The 22,393-nt window shown below is 43.0% G+C and overlaps 1 protein-coding gene across 3 annotated transcripts in view; it reads right to left on the bottom strand.

Moving 5' to 3' along the window:
* LOC147246116 (protein jagged-2-like) overlaps positions 1-22,393 on the bottom strand; it is a 55,313-nt gene that overhangs the window by 16,467 nt on the left and 16,453 nt on the right. For all 3 annotated transcript variants that reach the window (XM_086182063.1, XM_086182064.1, XM_086182065.1), the window contains exons 3-8: positions 19,062-19,119; positions 10,420-10,674; positions 9,837-9,897; positions 1,541-1,671; positions 726-845; positions 508-621 (exon numbers count right to left, since the gene is read on the bottom strand). In XM_086182063.1, the coding sequence (XP_086038189.1) occupies positions 508-621; positions 726-845; positions 1,541-1,671; positions 9,837-9,897; positions 10,420-10,674; positions 19,062-19,119 (739 nt within the window). The remainder of the gene's footprint in view (positions 1-507; positions 622-725; positions 846-1,540; positions 1,672-9,836; positions 9,898-10,419; positions 10,675-19,061; positions 19,120-22,393) is intronic.

The following is a 22,393-nucleotide window of genomic DNA, read 5'->3' as shown; positions in this document are numbered from 1 at the left end:
TCTTTGTCACGTAGCTAGTTTTTTGCAAATTTTTTGGGGAAATGCAAGCCTTCTGGCTAGCTAAATAGCGCTGTGAGACGAGCAGATATTATGTTAGAAAATACATCGTTTTCTCTGTGCTCTGATTTCATTCTATCACTGAGGACTTCATACCAGCCACCAGTAAAAATGCTAACACTGTTTCAAACGCACAGCCAGTTGTTTTACATTAAGTCCAAAAATTTAGCTGGCAAAAAAGTGAGAAAATAATTTAGCCAAATATTTATTTTGATAACAAAGTATGTTAGGATAAATGGCAAGCAAAGATATGCAGCGTAGATTCTATCCCTCTGTTATTCATGTGAACATTTCAGGAACTTCTATCTAAAAACAGCTCACTGTGGATCAAGAAACAAACAACTCAGAACAAAAATTGGAATAATCTGAATGGAGCTTCAACATATGGTCGTGAATCCTGATCAACCTTCATCTCATCAGTGAAGAGTCAGAAGTCTTCCAGCCTCTCACCTAAAGCACAGGTAGGCCCAGACCAGCCGGCTGGACAGTGACACTTAAAGCCTGATGGGACTTCATGGCAAGTGCCTCCATTGGCACAGGGGTCGGAGAGGCAAGCGTGCTCGGCTGGAGAGAAACAAAGAAAAATGTATCTGCTATCTGAACCTTCCAGGGCACAAAGCCTGGGTTTTATTAACTTGGTTTATGGTGCATTTGATTTACAGACTCACCGATCTCGCAGTTCTTGCCAGAGTAGCCGTCTGGACAGGCGCAGTTGTATTCATCCGGCTCCGTGTTCATACACGTGCCTCCGTTCTGACAGGGCCGGTTGGTGCCACAATAGTTTAGGTCTGGAGAACAACACACACTAATTCAACCTGCACCCTTAAATGGAGTAAATTAAGATTAACCAAGAACAAGATTAGGGTTTTTCTCAGTCAAGTAACACAGCAAATTTTCAAACCCCCCCCCCCCCCCCAAAAGAAAACTCTTATTATCAATCCTCTCCATAGCTGGACAAGTGGATAGATGCCCTTGTTAGCATACCACTGTAAAAAGGTTGGCACGTCTCTTTTACTGCACCATCTATGCTCAGCTATAAAAGTCTTTGTGAGGCAAATTCACCGGACAAAAAAAACAACAACTTCTAAATATGAACCAGGACCTTGAATATGTTATGTTGGTGTTATGTCAGAAGTGTGTGCAGCCTGAAAAATGTCAAAGCAAACTAAAAATAAATAAATGATGTGTAATTCTGGTGTGACAAAAAATTGTACAGGGTTATACAAAAAAACAGAGGTATTATGCCATGTCAGGCCTATTGTAGCTGATCAGATCAGAACTCCGTTTAGAAAACCAACATTTTGAAAGTGTTTGCTTGCCATCTTGAGGAAAGATGTGACAGGCCGTAATTTAGTTTTTGTGCAAATCACCATCGTGAGTTACTTCAGCATTGTTTTGATCTGTTTAGTGCAATTAAAACAGAATAAGAATCTATTTCAGTGTCCCAAAAATCAACAGATACGCATCTTTCTGGGGGTCTGACCTTTGTCACACAGCAGGCCTCCCCAGTTCTTCTCACATGTGCACTGCCAGGGCTCGTTGCAGGTGCCGTGGACGCAGCCAGGATACGGTGAACACTGGTCACAGAGGGGACCCTGCCAGCCGTAGTTACACCTGCAACACACACCAGGACCAACGTTTACCCTGATTACACATCAAGTACACAAAGTCCTTCTTGTTCTTATTTCCTTCTTTTCTTTTTCTTGCATTGCACCTCCTTCCTTTCCTCACTTTCCTTTCTAATTTCTTTCCTTCCTTCAATCCTGACTTTCCCTTGCCCTACTTTCCCTCTGTTACCGCCCAACTTCCTTAAAATGAACAAAAACATGAAACTGCACTTATTCCTGCACTTTGATCGGGTTTAATGGGAATTAAGGTATTCCTTGTTCTTCTTTTTTTCTTCAGTGAAGGATCTGACAGTTTATGATTCCTAAACAACATTCCAGTTCAACAAGTGCAACACCGGTGAAGAGATTTGGTGGAAATAAACAGTTTTTATTTGATAGGTAGGAAGAATGTGTTCTTACGTACAGTACAGCTCCTGCCTGAGAGAATATCAGACACAGATGCACTGCGAACAGTTACAGCAAATTCAAACAAGTCTATAAGTTTATCATGTGTGGAAATACAGAGGAGGGCTTGATGGTGGGCGGAGAGACAATTAAATGTCTACCAGGTAAAAATCAAGCAATCTGCAGGTGTCAATCAAAGAAGGAAACACTACCAGCACACCAGCTGAAGGCAGCTGAAGTGACTCGTATATCGCAGCTCCTAATCTTTGGACACTCGCTGCCAGGAGACATTGCAGAGATGTGTGTTGGTTTCGTGTGTGTTGGTGTCCTACTGTGCTGCTGCAGCACACACGCAACATGGTTATTCAGCCTTAAGTTATGAGCTGAGAATGGTCTAAAAATTTTTTTTTCTAAAATTAAAGTTTTTGAATTTTGATGGAAGACTTTTGTCAAGAGTGTACCAGAATCCATAAACATTATTTTACCACAAAACTGTTGTTTCGTATCGAAATGCCCTTTCTGGAATGTCTGAGCCTCATGGAGACCAAGTGACAATTTCAAATTGCTGCTTCTTTTCCCATACAACAGTTTAAAACCGAAAGTTATTAACTTCATAAATTTAATCCTCACATTGGAAAAATAAAATCTTATTTTTTGACTCTGTAAACGACAAAGAAGACATTCCATGTGAATGGAATTAAAAATGTCAACTAATCATGAGTTTCAAAGCTCAAACACCAAACCAATACTTTTGTTACACTTGTTGCAGTTGTGCCAGTGCACTCAGAACTTTGCAAGCTTGCTGATGTCATCACCTACTTGGACTGTGATTCTCTACACTTGAAGCTGACTGATCGGCCTGAAAAAATTAATGAATCTGTCTGTGTGCTGCTCATTGTGACCTCTAGTCAGAATTGGGCCTTGTATTTTTTCACACTGCAAACAAAGTGCGCTAAGATTCATGTTGACCGAGGACACGTCTTTAGTTCGGACAAAAATGTTTGTCCCTTGGTCCGGATTGCGGTACGAGTCACCGTCACACCTGCTGTTAAGGTTCTGACCCAACAAGGTAGGCGTGAAAAGAGTGCAATGCATCAACAACACCACTCATAATTTACATTAATTATACTTCTTTTACTCGTCTTTCGAAAAGTTTTACCTTTAAATATGCAAACTAGGCATTGACAAGTTAAATATGATCACATTGACAGATTCGGTTGACGCATAAGAGTGAAATGTTTCCATGGAGGGACTTTATGATATATCTTTTTATCACTTCATAAATCAGAAAATACTGTACATACCCATAAATTTTTTTTATTTTTGCCATGTTTCTTCGGACAAAACTGTCTCTTAGTCAGGCTTTGACTGATATATGAATTAAACTTCCACACCTTTTGGAATATGGACATGAGTGGAAAAGGTGTGATGTCTTTGGTTCCATGCAGGAGGAACAATTCATTTTGAGGGAACTACCCTTAAAGAATAAAATATTAGATGTAGCCATGAAACTTCGAGACGTAGGCAAAAATAAAGGGCCTTCTAAATTCATTTGTGCTAATTTCAGAAAATGTAACACTAGAAATCAAAAGTAAATTATCAACTAAATGTGTATTTTGTTAGTTTTCTATCAGCCCAAAACTGAAATGTGACAATGAAAAGTGTAAGTGCCTCAAAAATGAATCAGTTTTTTTCAATTTGGTGAACCTGAAGGTTTGAGAACTTGAGGAATTTCAGAGCTCCATCGTAGACTTGATGGTGTTTGTTGCAGATGCATTTCTCTAAACGTGTCATGTGTTGCGTGCCTCCTCTAGGGCCTCTTCCTGTGACGTGAGCTCAGCCGAGGTCAAACTTGGAATGAGCGGCGGGATTGTGGAACGGAGGGTTCGTCGTCTCAAAGGGGAGGCCAGTGAAGGGTTAGCTAATCTGTTGGTTTATGGCAGCACTCTGTTATTCCAAGGCCAGTGGTAACCTTGCCCCACCTGTCCTGTCATTTCTCCGTCTGGGCTATTTTAAGGAGCAGCTCCCCTCCACTACCACCTCCCTTTCCCCACTCAAGCTCACAAGCACTTCAAAATGGATGCCCACCAAATACGACACCTAGTAGTGATATACTGCGCTGAGTAGCTGAGGACACACTGGCACAACCGGGTATCAAACTTCAGTCCGTCTTTAGGACAGACCAAAACGCAGTAGTGAATATCAGAAATGGTCAGGTATAAAATTAGCATCAAAATCGTCTAGTCAGATTTGCAATCTTGTTTTTGTTTGGGGTTCTGTATCAATACATTTTGCTAATAAATGAAAGTTACTCATTTCAATTTTGAAGTCTAAGTGGGTGATTCATAAATTAAGGTTATAAAATGTAGCAGTGGAGTGATTCGTTTTTTTTTTTAATATTTCAAACACTGAAATGCTAACAAGAAACAGTTTAAAGGGTCAGTCATGCAATTATAAAAAGAACCAGCCAACAAAAATCAGGCTGCTATCTTTTATAAGGCCAATACATTACCTTTTAGTTAGCTAATTTCTCAATTACCTTTTGTCTTAAATGCAGCTATAACCTAGCTAAAAGTTAATGCCGCCAAGCAGTGTTACGTTTGTCACCTCTTAATTTACACAGTGGTTTTAAAAGAGGGCTAGCAGGTTAGCTTGCTAACTTTAGCAGATTTCTCTGCAACAAAATAGATGGCTAATGACACAGTTCGTCATTTTATTATTTCTTCACACTTCTATGTACGTGAGCCAACTTGTTCTGGCTAGGGTTGGTCTTTTGAAGGAATGCATTTATTGTCACTTCAGTTTCTTCAAGAGTAAAAATGTGAATGATTCACTTTGTTTATTTTGTTGCAAATGCAGAATCCAGACCCACGACACACAGAGGATTCCATTTATGAAACAATAACGTCAGAGTCTACATGGGTTGTTATCTTCTGCATCTTTTTCAATGCCATTGACGCCACAGATTAGAGTCGATTGGAATACACCTGATGTTACTTTGTCACTTGTCAACCAAGTCAGTTCTCTGAGCTGTGCTGTGGACAATCCTCCTTTACTCAGGAATAATCGAATATTTGCGGATGATGTGAGGATTTAGTATCAAGAAACTCATTATTCACATCACAAAGATGCAACCAGAACTTCTGGTCAAAAACGTGCATGACAAGTTTTGAAATTTTATGTGATCTTGCACAATAAGTGCAACTCAGTTATGTGTGTGTGTGTGTGTGTGTGTGTGTGTGTGTGTGTGTGTGTGTGTGTGTGTGTGTGTGTGTGAGACAGTGCGGCGTATTGTTTACTACAGTCGGCGGTGCTGTCCAGCGCTGCGGTCAGCGGCGGTGCCCTGCACAGTGTCAGCCCTGCAGCAGCGGTGGCAGCACGGACAGTCTGTCTGGCTGCAGTGTGGGAGAGCAGGGAAATGGCTCGGACAGCCACAGGCGAAGGGTGGCATTACCCAAAAGCCCAGTCGCCGGCCTGCTGCCGTCCCATCAATGGAAGGGGCCGCAGGAGCCAGCCAGAGCCCAAAATATCCTGCCTGCCCACAACCCCCGCCCCGCTTCTGCCCCTCAGACAAACCACACCCAGAGGACGGGCCGGTGGGCAAGGGTAGAGGGACTGTGTGTGTGTTTGTGAGCTGTATTTGTTTCAGCCTCGCGCCCAAATCCAGCGGACGGACTTAGCCCGCTGTTGCCTAGCTACGTTTTTAGTAGTGTCACATGAGGGAGTGTAGGTTGTGAATGCGCTGTGTGTAAGAAACAAGATACCAAACACACATTTTTAGTTTTCCTCTGCCAGGCTCAGAGCTTTTTTCCCTCTTTCTTTCTTTCTGTAATTGCTTTTCTCTCTTTAACCCTTCAGTCTCACCCTTTATTTCTCCCTCTCCTTTCTTTTGTTTGAATGCTTTGTTCACCTAAAGGATTTTTACAACAACTTAAATGTATTTTCTATAACAGCTTTTTGGCAAGGGAGTGGAGAGTGGGATTGACTCATCACAGTAACTGGTAAAGTAACTGGTCAAAAAAATAAAGGGGGGGGGGCTTGTAATGAAACCTGGTCCTTTTGTGTCTAATATCTTCTCTTCCACGAGCACTGCAGTGGTTTAGTATTCAAAGTCATTGTTGGGCTCTTGGAACACAGCAACACTGAAGCGTCCCAAAATAAAAGATATAAGAAACGTGGCTTAGTCGGTAGTTTTTAGCTCAAAGACCCAGAACACACAGATTTTGTAAAAAGATGTTTTAAGTCATTTTGCTGTTGTTAATCTCCGGTCTCTCTTGGCTTGCAAAAACAAATTTCTGAATTCTAGAAGTCAGGCTCCATCAATTCAAGATGTCCAAGTGTTGACAAAGGCTTGGGGATATTTGGGTAGTATTAGTTAGCATTACTCAAGAATCGATTTGGAGAAAAACAAAACTGTGAAATAAGTTTTCCAGTTAATCCAAAAACATTTTATTTTCGGGGAAAAACCAAAAGTTCTCCTGAAATGGTAAGAATGTTAGTTCATGTAAATGCAAACTATGCGTGCATAATTGAGGAGAGTGCAGTGGGTCACAGCTGAACAGAGTTGTTGTTCTGTACATCATGAAAAATGTTCTTAATAAATAAAACTTTGTTAATGTATTATCCCTTTGGCCTCCATATGAGCGCTGCCAAATCTGACACCCTTACCTGACCCCTATTATACACTGATTTAATCTGTTCCACATGAACTAGCCTTTCTTGCAGCCTTCATCATGCATTTAGGGGTGTGTGTGTTCTGATTGAGGTGAAGCTCCAAATCACATGTTGAGGCACATTCCAGGGTGTTCCTCTCCTTTCCAATCCTCCGGCCATTTCGAATAAGACATGCCGGCTTCATCTCTGCCTTTTTTCTTTTTTTTTAAATCTTAATTCAATCAAACCTGCCTCGGTACACCCCACCACCACCACCTCCACCACCGACCCCACCCCTTCTCATCACTTGCCCTTTCCAAACACTTTTACTGTGTGTATGTGTGTGTTGGCTTTCCAAAGTACTCACGCTCCACTGTGTCTAAATGTACAGTTCAGCTCCACATGTAATCAAATCTAAATATCTCTCCTCCTCCCTCACTGCCTCCTCCTCTGTTCACAGAGTTGCTACAACAAACGCCCGCTCAGCCTTTTTTAAATGCATATAGTCCAGTGTCGTGGGGTCATAAAAGAACAGAACTGGACCGTCTATGTAGCTATACGTATACATGTATGAGGAGCATGCAAGTTACCAGCCAAATCCATGAAGTCACAGAAGTCAGGATATAATAGTGTGTTCATTCTGCTGGGAAGTGGAAAGTTCCCTTTTGGAAATGTTCCACTTCCCAGTAAATAGCACTCACATCACAACAAACATGGTCGCCGCCAGAAAATGTGCTCTATTTCTGCCGTCGGAACACAAACAACCTCCTCGCCCACGTGAAGGAAATGAAATGAGATCAATATTTCAACTGATTCCTGTCAGTTACACTGTTGACAGTAAAGCCCCACAGAATAATGCTAACATTGGCTTCTGTCTACAATGAGAAAGGGTTTCACCAGCAGTCAATCACAGGTCGAATACTCTGCAGTACACACGAGTATTTCACCCTGGACAGGTCAACCATTGGCTCTCACAGTCACACCTACAGTCAATTTAGAGTATCCAATCAAATGTTTTTGGACTGTGGGAGGAAGCTGGAGTACCAGAGAGAACCCACACAGGAACAGGGAGAACATGGAGACTCCACACAGAAAGATCCTGTGCTGGAGCCGGGACTCGAACCCGGAACCTTCTTGCTGTGAGGCGACAGTGCTGACTACTGCACCACCGTGCTGCTCCTCTCCCTTAAACCCCCAACTTTTACATTTTGTTTTCACAACAATGCTCTTTGTGCACAGATTAATTTAAAAAAGATCATTTGAGTTTAATTCGTGAGTTTAAGGCAGACTAGAAACTTTGGAAAGAGCCTTGCAAGCTTTTCCCCCACTCAGCCTTCACGTTAAGCTAAGCTAAACTGATTAAAACTCAGCTAAGCCAGGCTAAGATAGGTAAATCACTGCCTGTCTCCGGCTATGAACGACTCTGATATTACAGTAAATCCAATTTTATGAATAAACTGAACCAAAATACTGAACCGTTAATTTGCACGATAAATGTGCACTTGTAAAGAATTCATTTAGTCAATCTCTTTACTAAAAATTTACTGGAGTAGGCTCTGCTCTTGACAGTCACATTAGGTTTGCTTGACAGTGAAACTTCCATACAGGTATAGATTGCATGCTGCAAATTGTAGTAAATAACAATTTCCATACAACTAGAAAGTTTAAACCAGAATGTATTCCAACACGCTTGACTTGAGAATTCATTTTCATTTTGTGTTCTCCATACTTTTATATCAAGTTAGAGGTTATTTGTATTGTTTCCTTGTGAATAAACAATTTGAATGTGGTGTCACTTATTTCTTCGAGATACTTTGTTTCATAATGACTGTCCTGCATGAAGCTTTCTGCAATAATGGGGAAAAAAAAACTGACTCAAAAAGGCTAAATCTTAGTGGGTGAAGGACCGGTGGCTCAACAGGAACAAATCTCATGAAGCAACCATGAGACGGTCGTCTGATAAGACATGTTGAGTTTAAGTCATATTGCATGAACAGTAGTTCTGCCAATAATCAGCTGTTGCATGACACTGCTTTCACAAAGTTGAGAGTTTTGCTGCTACAAAGTCCAGATAAGCGTGAACTTCGTGCAATAACCCTGGAATTTAGCATCTGCATAGACCAAAGGCCAACGGTATTGCTGAACTACATTTGGGATTTTTGCCAGAAAGCTCAGCAGAGTGTTTATGAGACTTGTGTGCGTCGTTGAGGAAAATCTTCGTCACAAACGAGCCTCACTTCTATGATTTACAGCATGAATGCCCTCGCTAGCGCCGCAAAGCTAACATTTAGCTGCGAAGAGCTACACCACAGATGCATGTCTCCAGCATCACCACAACTAGCCTGAGGTATGACGTCCACAACAACCTCTGTAGTCATGTTTAGCTCCTTGATAACAACGTAACATCTGAAGCTAGTGTTTACCACATATCTTAATTCAGGCATTTAACCAAAACTTATTGACTTTGAGGTGAGGAAACTGGACGCTCAACAATGCTAACTTATTTCTGGGTTGTAAGGCTCATTCTTACGCCACGCGATTGCAACTTTGTTCCACATAAGTACAAAACAAAGCCAGTTTTATGTGTTTATGTGCTCTGCTTGTTGTGTGCAGCATCGGGTGGAATCCACACTTCCTCCCAGGCGAGTGCCAGTCATAACAAGGCCTAGGATAGGAAGAGGTGATGTGGGCTTCAGACGCTGACACGGGGGAGTGGTGAAGAGAGAGTGGGGGCATGCTGCCTTTCTGCTGCTGGAGGAGGAAACTTAGAGCAACAAAACAGGCCTCTGTGAGTGTGTGTGTGTGGGCAGGAGCGAGCCAGCTTTAGAACAGGAAGCAGAACAATGGCTCCTGGATCAGAGTGGAGCTGAGGGATGGAGGTGCAGAAGTGAGAGGGAGGGAGGGGAATGGGGGGAGGGGGGGGGCACTTCACAAAACTGTTGTTCTGCTTGGTATGTTATCAACAAGCCAAGCCCCTCAACCTCCATTACTCTGTTGTTTCACTACTGTTATTCTCGTTAATGTTGGCTTTCCAGCCAAACAAGGTCATATTTTATATCACTTGACAACATCAAGGTGAACAGTGTGGAACAAACAAACAAGGCTGGGACTCACTTGCATTCCCCCGGCACGCTGCACGACCCATGCAGGACGCTGCATCCTTGCTTGCAGGTGGCTTTTGGGATACAAAGAGATGTGTTTGTGTTAGCTGCTGTGACAGAAACACGAGTTCACCTCAAACTTCACATGGATGTTTGTCAGATGCTCTGTTTTGTAAAATCATTAAAATCTCATTTCCTGTGTGTACTTGTTGTCGAAGGAAGACAATCTTTGCTGCGGGCACAATGGTAGCTGGATGGAAAGTGAAAGCTTCTGCATCTCCAGCAGTGAAGACAATTTCCAAAAGTCCTTTACTTTCTTGCAGAGTGAGTGAAACCCGACATGAATGTCACTTAACTTATTTTCCAAAAAGGAGGAAGGATTTCATTTCTCGGGGAAAAAAAATATTTGCATTAAATTTATCAAAACACAACACTGGTAGCAAAAACACTGTCGCTCAACAGTTAACTGATGTGATTTTTCAATGGTTTCAGCAACTGCAGGTAAATCTCATCATAATTAAATGATACAGCCTGTTTTTTTTTGTTTTTTTTTCTCAGCTTTATAAATCAGTTAGGACAACAGCATCCTTGCTCACCAGTTTTGCAGTTTGGCCCCGTCCAGCCCTCCATGCAGCCTTGGTTCCCAAACTGGTCGCACACATAGTGGCCGAAGTAGTCGTCACGGGGGCGACACACTTTGTTGCACTTGCTACCGTAATAGTGTTCGTCGCAGCGCACTCGAATGGTGTACTTGAGGCTGGCGATCAAACTTTCATACTCGACCGTCAGTTTCTCTTCTCCTGGGTTGATCATCCCTTTGTAGATGCTGCGCTCGATCAGCAGCTCCTCATCTGGACACGAGAGAAATCAGAAATGTGACAAATGTTGTTTTAAAAGACGGACAAAGGTTCTCCAGGACCTTATGCTGTAAAGAGCTGAAGTCAAAATGTGGAAAATGTAACGTAGTCGAAGGGATGAAGGTTGTGGTCAGGATGTGGTGTCATTGTCCCACCTGACTCAGTCGTAAGTGGTCGTTTCATTAAGTTATTCTTCAACCATCTGGAGCCCAATCATGATGTCGCACCAAACATTTGTAGCTTCAGTTAACGAGTAACAAAAACAAACGCACACGAAAAGTGACCACGAACTTACGTCAGTGTGACAAGAACCTAAAAAATGAAAATTTAGTTGATGATATGTACTTTGATTTTTTTTCTATAGATCTTTTATCCTCAGATAATGATTCTTTCACTCATCTGACAGCTGTTTGTCATTTGTTTATTCAAAATTAATGTAAAAAAAAATTGCAAAAAATCCCCTGGGCTAAAAAAAAGTCTTAAATTTCTAAATATCCATTCAAAAGGATTTAAAACATAAACTGAGAAAATCCTCACACTGAAGGAATTTTTTTTCCTTTTTAACTGATCAAAACTTGCTACGGAAATTATTAATTCAGTTATTTTTAGTTATTAGCTAATTCCGAGGATTATAAGCCAAAAACCCCAAAAAACGTAAGTTAGCAATTAGCTCAAAAACACTACTGTGCCTGAGCACCATCTTTTGTCTGAAACCAAAAGATATGAAAGTCTTAACACATAATAAGGAGAGGATTTGCTAAATAAATCACTTGACAGCTACAGACTGAAAATGTTTTGTTTTTTTACAGACGACTGACGACAGAAAGAATTCAGCAGGTCAAATATTCGGGTCAGCTTGGTAGTAAAGTACGAATTCCAAGCAACAAAAATTCTGAATGACATTCCAGGGAGCAGGTTTTATTCCAGTTATGGGAATTGGCCAAACAACCCGGTGTTTAGTGAGATTAGAAGGTCCATGACGCCCAGTGTTAACACACCAATCAAACATCCCTCTGTTCTTCCCAGAATGAGGAGGGGGAAAAAACCAAAAGAGGTAAAAGGGTGAAGAATAGGAAAATTAAGCAAGTACAAACGGAGGGTGTAGAGGGTCTGTGAGGGCTTGATAACCTAACTGCTTTTTCACTTTTCCTGCTTGTTGAAACGCTGTCCTCCCCCTATTCCTCCCCGGCCTCCCCCTCTCAGGATATCCAGCCCCAACTCCATTGGAGCCAGGCCGGAAATAATAAGAGCCGCGGAGCAGACGAGGAAGGGCGACATCGGAAAGACCCTTTAGCTTGTTCTCAAGGAACAGAAGCACCATGACCCAGCAGGCTTTGCTGCATCATACCTCATCCATCACTTTATTAGAGAAATGAAAATTCACCACATTTGGAGAAAGATTGCAATGATACAGCATGTGAAAATTGGATAGATAAATAGTGGTGTACTTTACAAATTTATCTTAATTTTTAATAGTTACTCCACTTTCATAGTTTGGCAATGGATCCCTTGGAATAAATATGGACAAATCTACGAATCTAATAGAGGACCATCGCTAGCGGAACTGTTCTGAGTGAACAATCGCTTCACCAAAACATAAACATAATAGTAAGTCCCTGTCACACAGACATCATTCCGCCTGTTTCCGCTCCTAGCATTCTGACTCTCTTGTCTCTGGGACAGGCCAGGTGTACAAAGCACCTGTGCCGGACACTCAAACAGAACATTGCAGAGTCATGGAGAGAGCTGCAATCGCAGGTAGGCAGCGCAGCACAGCGCACGTACCACCGCACAACAGATTAACACTGGCCGACTGACATCAGCAAATGCCACTGGCAGATGCCAGTCAAACGTGTGCATTTTAGCTGATGCCAATGTTAAACCAATAACGTGCATCATAACAGAATTACTCAAAATCTGAAAAACTGCTGTTTAGCTCAGAGATACTGACCAGCAGGTCCTGTAACGCTGCCTGAGGGGAAACCGGAGTTTAATAGTCAGGGAAGTAAGTTCATATGAACCTGGGGAGGGATGAGTGCGTAGTATAACAGCACAGAGCACAATGCAGTGACAGAGTGATGTTAGCTTAGCTGCTAACAACAAGCTAGCAACAGAAGTGTTCAACTTCCTCTAAAATAGCAGCTCTGACAAAACCGTAGCAACATAAGGCACTGCTGCTTGTATTTTGAAGAATAGATTCCTGTTCTGGAAGAGATTTGTAGGCAACTGATTCAGTTTATCGCCTAACAAGACAAAAAAAAAGATTCCTGACTTTCACGATCGACACGAGAGCCTGTTGAATGTCAGCTGTTCAGTTGACAAAGTGTCACATCCCTAGTTTAAATGTGGACATGTTCCCTGTTTACAAATCTGGGAGCTAAAGTGGAGGCAGATTGCAAATCCATAAACACAGTTTAGAAATCTGTGTGCACAGTCATAATCTGTGCACACAGATTTACAGATTTATAAACTGAGCTACAGGTTTGCACGTCTGATGTCGATCCTCTCAGCCAAAAAAACAAGAACTGAAGAAGCTTCTTGGATGAGAGGCGAAACGTCTTCACTTACGAGAGGTGAGCCCAGCTGCCTGAATTGATTATTCTTGAGAATTACGATGACCTGGATGACTGAGAAGATGCACAAATACAAGGGCTCCATAACAGGTTCGATAACTTTAGTTTATTCACTTTACTCGCAGGTAAACTTGAAACGGAGAGAATATTCGCTTTGTGTTCGGTCTGTACACAGCATACCAATGAATCCAGAACCAATGCTGAATGTAAATCACATTTCTTGACTTCATGAGTGCATCTCCTTCTTCGACATACCCTCCTGGTGCTTTGCTTTAAGTGTGTGAGAACAAATTTAAGATAATTTGACAATTTTTTGTCTTCTTTGTATCAACTATGTGACATTTAAACATATTCCTTCATCATTAACATAACTGCTGAAGTCTGACGCTGTAGAAAAAGAGAGAAAATCCATTTTCACACTGTCCTGATTTACTGAGTCTCAGTGCGAGTTAACACACTGCCACAGATTTCAGTCCCACACCCACCACCTGAAACACCCCGGCGCTCACTCACTGCTGTTCATCTCAAGCAATTAGATATAAAAATATTGACCAATCATGAGATCTCTGTAGTGGAGGAGACATGCTCAGAGAGGTGGTTGTTACTAGGGAGAGCAGCAGAGAGGGCCATATAAAACCTGCTTATATAAACAAGGAGGGCGCTTCAGATCTGAGCAGCTGATCGTGTCAAGAGCAGCATGATTGGCTTCATTTTAGGAACAAAGAGGGACCGGTTTCAGGGGTTTTAGTTACACATGCAACAAGCTGCATGTAACCTGAGTGATTTGTTAAAGGGCTGACACTTTTGCTTTGACCTTTGACCTCTTCACTGCCAGTCCTATATAACTGAAGGGATCTCCGAATTGGTTCGAATGTATCACTCAGTTTTATTCCCTGACCTGCTGAGGTTCATTACTTTCTAGAAAACAAGGCCGTGACGGTTTGAAACATCTTCCTTTCACTGGGAAAAGATCTAAATATCGCACTGTAAAAGAGCTGGGACAAGCGCATCTCTGCTTGCCACCAGAAAACATCATCAATCAATACTGGGGCAACCCAGGTGTTTTTTGTGGAATTTTCAAACAAAGCAGCTGGTAAGAAGACTTGTAAGGCTGGTGGATGTACGGCGGTATCTAGTGCGGCTGGAACATTGTGTGAACAGATCTGGGCAGCAGGTTGGAGTGGCCTCAGGAAAGAGAAGGCTTTGTGAAGGCTGTTTATGCTGCAGGAAGCCCCCGCCTGTTTAAAAACAAAACACAAATGGCAGAAGAAAAGAGCGCCAAGCTGTTGTTGAATCGGAGCTGGTGAGTTGTTGCTGAGTGAGGGGCCTCAGTGGAGGGCGCAGACATGACACCGGCTTAGATGTCTGATAGCAGGGGAGCAAACGTGAGATTCCCCCTGATCTGCAAACATATGAAAAAGCAATTCACTTGTCTCCCACCGCTTCGTTGGTAGCCGAGTTTGAATAGGCCCTAATATTCCAGACATAATTGGAATAACAGCCCCCCAAAAAATTCCCCTGAATAACCACCTTGATCAAAAGAGACTGAGCCGATGGGAAGGACCTCTCCATCAGATTGAAAAAGGTGGTGTAAACCTTTGATAATCTGTTCCATATGGAAATATTAGCATGTTTACTTCACATCTGCCAAGTGTGTACATCGCAGTGACCTTTGACCAACCAAAATGTCTTCAGTTCATCTTCGAGTCCTAGTGGACACTTGAGCTAAAATTGAAGAAATTCCTTTTTAGGCAAGATATCGTATTCATGAGAACTGGTTGTGCGTATGGACAGGCAACCAGAAAACGCCATTTGATAAAAAATTGTTGAACGGCTTGATGGCTGAAAAACCCGAAATATATATTTTTTTCCACAAAATGTTGATTAAAAGTTGAGAAATCCACTGAATCATCAAGCAAATCAAATACAGTACTGCTGAGAGTTCTGCTTCGTTAAAAACAAGTATTAATCCCTATAAACATGGACCCATTTAAAATATCAACCTGAGCGTGACCACTTCTTCCTCTGATATATTTCTGACTTTAGATCCGTCACCATGGTGACAGCAGGTGGAACCTGATTAAATGCTCTAAGGCAAGCAAACACCAACTTTTTTAGTGTCCGTGTTGGCAGGAAGTTGAAATCTCTCATCAGAATCATTTCCAATAAACGCAGCTCCGGACTGGTCGCTCGCTGACAGGTCCTGTTCTGGTATTCTCACCTCAAGCACGCCGACTGTTACCGCAAGCTAACCATATCAATCTAGTGCTAAAATGGGTTTTGGCAATCATCCATTTGAAAGTAACCACTAATTTTTTTCACAAATTATTGCTTGATTATTTTCAGTGACAAATGTGTGAAAAGCTCAGTGGTGGGTGCAGCACTTAGCAACCTGCAGGAAGATCCCTTCAAAACACAGGAACTCCATGGAAACCGCTCATGAGTCACTGTTCCTGCGAAACGTCTGCTCTAGCGGGGCACGCTCTCGGATCCCAGGTGTTCTCTCACAGTTATTGCCTCAATCAACCCCCCCAAGCCCTTAACCTCTTCATCTTGTGCTTTGGTTTGAACCAGTTGACAAGTCCAGTACAGTTGGTTTTCATACGGAAGAAAATTCAAGGAGGAGGAAATTATCTTTAAGCAAAAATACATCCCTACAGACAATGTTAAGTTGTGTGAAAAATGTTTGGATGCTGTCTACCAAAAAGGTAGAGTGCACCTGGTTACAGGAGTCATGTAGGTTAAAGCTTGCAGGGTACACAAGTAGTTGGGTCGGACCGAGTTGGATCACGTTCTCACCACAAATGGAGCGCACTAGAGTTTGTTTGGAGGAGCGCCGAGGCCACCTCTCCAACAAGGTCTCAGCCCACTTGTTTGGTCCGATCTTGGTGTGTACCAGAGCAGGATTGCTGTGTTCACACCTGCCCAAACAAACAACCCTTATTAAAACACCCTGATTCTACCAAGGAAGAGGAGCACACCCCAAACTGTACACAGATCTTAACTCTTTTTCTCTGACTGTACTGGGAAGGTCAATTCATGCCAGTTCACCTCATTTTCTAACCACTTTGCTGCGATGTACACATCTGTGATTTATTAGGAACTATACAGTTGAGAATGTGAGGAACTGAATGGGCCTCCAGGGGTAAGATCAAACGTGCACTCCGGTAGACTTAAGTCAGGCTATGTGCTGGCACACATTCTGAGGACTCAGATCAGCTTTTGGGCAAAACACACCTTGATTGGGACATCCTGCTCTCTCTCTCTCTTGCTCTCTCTCTCTCTATTTATGCTTCAATCCAATTGGCCCTCTCTCACCTGCCTGTGCTGGATGCAACACGTTCATGCCTGCTCCCAAAGTGTCACGTAGAAACAGATGATTGAAAGGAAAACAGACAGAGAAACTTCAACAAACTGATCTCCCTAATCGGTGATATTTTTTAGCTCATCCCAAGAAGCAGGTGAGGTTTCACTTTGACAGGACACTGCAATGAAAATATTCCGTCTGCACATGAGGGGAGTTAGGAACTCTGAGCTGCCCGCCTGCCTGTCACCGCCTCCTGACCTCCCTCGGTTTGGCCATCACACTGTCAAATATACAGGTGGTCTACCGAGCAAAGGCTTAAGTGTCCCTGCACCAGAGCTGCTGTCCAGGCTGAGGCACGGCAGTCTGGATGCCAGCCTGTCACAGCGTTTCTGGATAATGAAGTGGCGTGCGGTAGCTGGACAGCTGGCAGGATGCTAATTAGGAGACACACATCACAGGAAAGGGGGGGGGCAAAAAAGTGTGTAATTAATGGCTTAACGAGGCAATACTTGAACAGGCTTAATATAGAGAATGAGCTGGAGACGGTCCCTTTGACCCTGGAGGGGGTGAGAATACAAGGGGAGGGGGAGAAGAAACCGACAGTGGGAAGGCGATGAGTGTCCCATCAATCACAGGTCTGCACGAGAACAGTGCTGATAATTCTGGATGACTGATCGTGTTCTTGCTCAGACAGAGAAACAAGAATAAAAGAGGGAACACGTTCTTCTAATTCCAGCTAGCTGATCGGTGTCTCTCATCATTCACAAACCGCATCGACTGTTTCTTCACGTCGTCACCTGAATGTGCTGCAGCTGTTTCTGTTACAAGCTGATCCAACTTTTTCACATCCAGTTCTGACAAATAAACTCAGTCTGTTTGCCAGCTCACACAAAGGGAATCTGCACATGTTGCTGTGAGGAATCATTTTCATGTAGGCCTACAGAAGGCCGACTAGAAATTGATTTAAAAATATAAAAAAAAAAAAAAATATATATATATATATATATATATATAGTATATTTCACTGCAAACACCAAAGCAATTTGGCTTTAAGTCTTTGTTAGAAGCAATTAAGAAAGACACTTTAATGGGAATCCTCTACATTAAATGCTTGACTTGAAAGGACTTCAGTTGAATTATTTCATCCATCCATTTTCTATACTGCTTATCCGTTAAGGGTCATGGGGAGGCTGCAGCCCACCCCAGGTGACATTGGGCGAGAGGCAGGCTTCATCCTGGATGGGTCGCCAGTCAATCACAGGGGCATCAGGAGCAATTAGGGGCTCAGTATCTTGCGCAAGGATACTTCGACACAGTCACGGGGGGGGAGTGAGGATCAAACCAGCGACCCTTTGGCTGCTGGACTGCCACTCCAGCCACGCCGCCCCCTGAATCATTTCAATTCCGATTAAACATAAAAGTAGTGAAGCCCCTGAATGTTTTGCACTTCAAGTCTTGAATTGTCGCTAAATTCTGAAGTGTACCATTATTACTTTCAATCTGTAATAATTGTGACGGCTTGTGATAGTTGTATCAGGCTTTGAGTTGTGATCTTAATTGCCCCTCGGGGATAAATAAAGTTATCTGAAATCTGAAATGATGACTCAGGTTTTGAATACAGATCAGTTTGAGGATGAAAGCAATATCAAATCCAGAAACAGACCAAGACCAACTCAGCCAACCCCAGAGTAATTTTCTGCAATGTTAAATGGATCGGCCCCAAAATTCAGAGGGTTTTCATGGGTCCGCGCTCAACCCCTTAACCACACTTGGTGGAAAAAAGGCCTAAACCTACGAACAACCCCAAAAACATGACCTCCTTGGAGGAGTTCATCTCTTGTATTGAAAGATGTGAAAGCACATTTTCTATGAATTGAATGGCTAAATAGTGATATTATAGAGACTACATGGCTGGTTGGTGTTGGCCACGTTTTTTTCTCCCCATTCGTGTCTTTGCTGCCTACATTTGTGCCATGTGGAAGACAGCAAATATGACTATAACACAGTGAACTACATGAAGATTTTTTTCTGTTGTCACACATAACAGCAAGACAAGAGTGTCACTGCTTCTTTGTCACTGACCATCTGCAACAGGTCGGCTTCTGTTCTCGAACTATGTGACGAGGCTGCCCACCATGCATTGAGAGTAACAGAGCCTCTACAGGAATGGCGCTGTGCTGTAAGGTGGCTGATAATATCTTTGCCACTATGCTGCTCGCTGATGATGATGCCTCCAGAGCGTTTATTTTTGTTGTTGTGGCGAGGGAGGGAAGGGACACAGAGGCGTTCCTGACCTCCCTGTTACATGTTCAACACTGATCCATCACACAGTGCAGGATGGATAGTGACTGGCAAGACTTTGGAGTGCACAATGTATCTGAATTCAAATGAATCCCAAGTCGTCTTCTCCTTCATGTACATGAGGCCCATCAAGTGCAGATTAAGCAATAAGACTAGATAGTGAACTTAAAACAGGGAGGGGGGACTTGTTTTAACCTTACCGTTGCTGTGAGTGGCGTTGTCCTTGTCCCACGCTTCCACCATCACAGTAAACCCTCGCTGCAACAGAGAAAGAAAGAGGGGGGGGGGGGCAGAGGTTATCAGGGTGCATGCTGATACAAAAACACTACACACTCACACTCCAGCTGATAGCAGCATTGCAAGACGTTGTGGAGTTCACACAGAAACTCAGATAGGAGCTGCTCATAAACACTTTCAGATGTTTCGCATGAAGGTGAACAACGCTGGGAAAGTAACTCCCATTCCCACGCTGCTGTCACTTATTAGCTTCCATCGGCTAGACGCTAGTTAACTAGTGCAGCCACCCTAGAGCAAAACATTCGCCTAGAAAACATTGACGCATTTTATGATGTCCAGTCATTTCTGGATCAGGGGCTAAGACACTGTCCTTTGGAGAGTTTAGTATGTTGGGAACAAGCTCATGATGTTCACAACATTTCTACAAAGGTGAGGTGGCAGGGTGGCAGAAGACGTGACCACAAACACTCACAACCATGATTCCTGAACCAGGGGCTGTGCACACCCAGGGCCAAAAATCCCTCTCTCCGGTGTTTTTCACATCCCAGTTCTGCAAAGACCTGTTTCATGTCACTCCATGCACCTAAAGGCTTCAAGATCTGGCCAATTAGAGGCACAGCAGGGCTGTGGGAGGGGCTTTTGGGGTCTTTCATTATGATGTATAAGTTCATCCCACACCCATGGGAGCAGCCGACACTGCAGAGAATTGACTGTCAAAACCATGCTGCGAGCTTCCATCCATTTTCTATACCGCTTATCCATTAAGGGTCGCAGGGGGGGGGGGGGGGGGTGGAGCCTATCCCAGCTGACATTGGGTGAGAGATGGGGTTCACACTGGACATTTCGAGACTCCATCGCAAGGCTATCACGAGCAATTGGGGGTTCAGTGTCTTGCTCAAGGACACTTCACCATGGTCACTGGGGGAAGTAAAGATCGAACTCGCGACCCTTCGTTTGCTAGACTGCCGCTCAACCTCTGAGCCATGCCGCCCAGAGTGCGGGCTTCCAGTACCACATTAACGGTGCTATCCAAGCCACTGGTGCTAGCCAGGCCACTGGTGCTAGCCTAGCCGGTATACCATTCTACCATCATCTGTGGAGGAAGAGGGGTACACAGTAGGAAGATCATGGTTCAAAGGGGTACAGGACTAAAAAAAAGTTAGGGAATGGCTGATTTAGAGGACACTAAGAGTGAAAGTTGACCAGATGGACAGTTTTAATGTCAGTGAACGCAGGCGCTATCCAGTAAATAAACAGCTTGTAGGAAACCTGCTGTCATGTGTTGCAAATAAAACTGCATCATATGAAGTGTTGACACACTGCTGTGATTCAGTGCTGTGTGGATATTGTGCATAAAAGCTCAGCATGCCTGCACACTATGCCCTACTTTCCTGAGCAGACGCACTCCACCATCCCGCAGCAACAAACTCAGGATTGTTTCAGGTGCAGGAATATTTTTTTCCTTTTTTAAGGCATCGGCAAACAAACCGAGATGGAGCTCGCTGTCTGTCAACTGCATGGGGCCGGACGAGCAGCTGTGAGTTCCCATGACCCAGGACTGATTCAGAGGGACCGAGGGCGGCGGGGAATATTACAGGGGAGGTTACAAAGTGGCGCCGGGAGAGATTAGAGACAGAGGAAAGACAGAAACACAAAGGTAGAGAGCTATAGTGAAGGTAACGGTAAAGTCCTCAGAGACAAACAAGTCAGACATGTTGGTACAGGTATGCCATGCTTTAGGGTGCGCTACTGTTGAAGTAAATTACTCAACAAAACTTTATTAGATCAGGACATTCAAAATACAAGCAATAGTTCTGCTTGTGCTTTCAGTGGGAAGTTTGATAAAATTCCCTGTAAACATTCTAAAAATGTTGGTTGACGCAAAAGATGGATCAAACATTCAAGACTGTCTCTTGGAATATTATTAGTAATGACACTTAACAATGATGTTAACGTATTAAGAATCTTAACATGTTCTTTAGGCGGCACAGTGGTGCAGTGGTCAGCACTGTCGCCTCACAGCAAGAAGGTTCCGGGTTCGAGTCCCGGCTTGAGCACAGGATCTCTCTGTGTGGAGTCTCCATGTTCTCCCTGTGCCTGTGTGGGTTCTCTCCAGGAACTCCGGCTTCCTCCACAGTCCAAAGACATGCAATTGGGGACGTAGGTATGAATGTGAGTGTAAATGGTTGTGTGATGGCCCCTGCGATGGACTGGCGACCTGTCCAGGGTGAACCCCGCCTCTCACCTGTAGCCGCTGGGATAGGCTCCAGCCCCCCCACGACCCTTAACAGGAATAAGCGGAAGAAAATGGAAATGTTCTTTAAATGTGAAACTTTGACGTCATTAGAACTTGCTGGGCGGTCTTCACCAAAGCATTATTCATAAGGGCTGCTAATGATTGCTTTAATTTTTGATTGACTAGTTCATCTCTGATGTATCACAAACTAATAATGGCTCCCTTATTTGACAAAGATAATCAGTTTGCAGTGGAATAAAAAAGCACAAATATTCACAGGTTTGTGAGTTACTGCTTAATACTTCAAAACAAATTCTGTCAATGTTGGGATGTTCGTTTTCTCTCTTGTTACCTGAGACGTTTTTGTTCCAAAGCTCTTTTGATTGATCTGAGGCGAATTCATTGGTACCATTTTGAGTTTGATCAGCATTTAATTTTCAGTGAAAAACTCCTTCAAAGTAATTTGTTTACTCTTCTCTGTTCTATATACATTTATTGTAAAATATTTTGGTCGTGCAAAAGAAGAAATCCTCAGAACCTAAAAGAACTGTTGTTTTTTTTCCCTCTGATGTTTCCAAGAACACAACCAAAAACCGTAATTTGCCAACGATTCCCATAGCAACTCTTCCCTGATGTGACAACATTGTGTTTGGCTATATTCAGGCAAAAAACATACCAACAAAAACAAAGCTTAGGGAAACATTGTGGTTTTAGGATGGTTACATGACCCACACATCTCAAGAGTCAAAGACAGTTGGAAAGAGTTCAAGAACCATCATTAGTCATAGTAAAGTTACCCGACTTTTATTGTGAAATTCTTGGTCTCACAGAGGAAATGGGCAATCCTGACTCAAAGATCGTCTTTGAGGATGCAGACGGGAACTGAACAGGGGTCACCGTCTTTAAACTAAAAAAAAACCCAAAGGAAGAAAAAAAATGCTGGATTAGCGATGGAAAATGAGAATAACAAATTCTACAAATTAAATAGACTTCTGTTGAGTTTGTGCCATCCAGCTCCCTCCCCACCATCAGACCACAGGTAAGTGTTTTCAGAGGGGA

Source organism: Aulostomus chinensis, chromosome 17 (assembly GCF_037954235.1).
Source record: "Aulostomus chinensis isolate RoL2024-O1b breed Wild chromosome 17, RoL_Achi_v1.0, whole genome shotgun sequence".
Lineage (NCBI taxonomy): Eukaryota > Metazoa > Chordata > Actinopteri > Syngnathiformes > Aulostomidae > Aulostomus > Aulostomus chinensis.
Note: the sequence above shows the minus strand (reverse complement) of the source record. Positions and strands in the feature narration are given on the sequence as shown.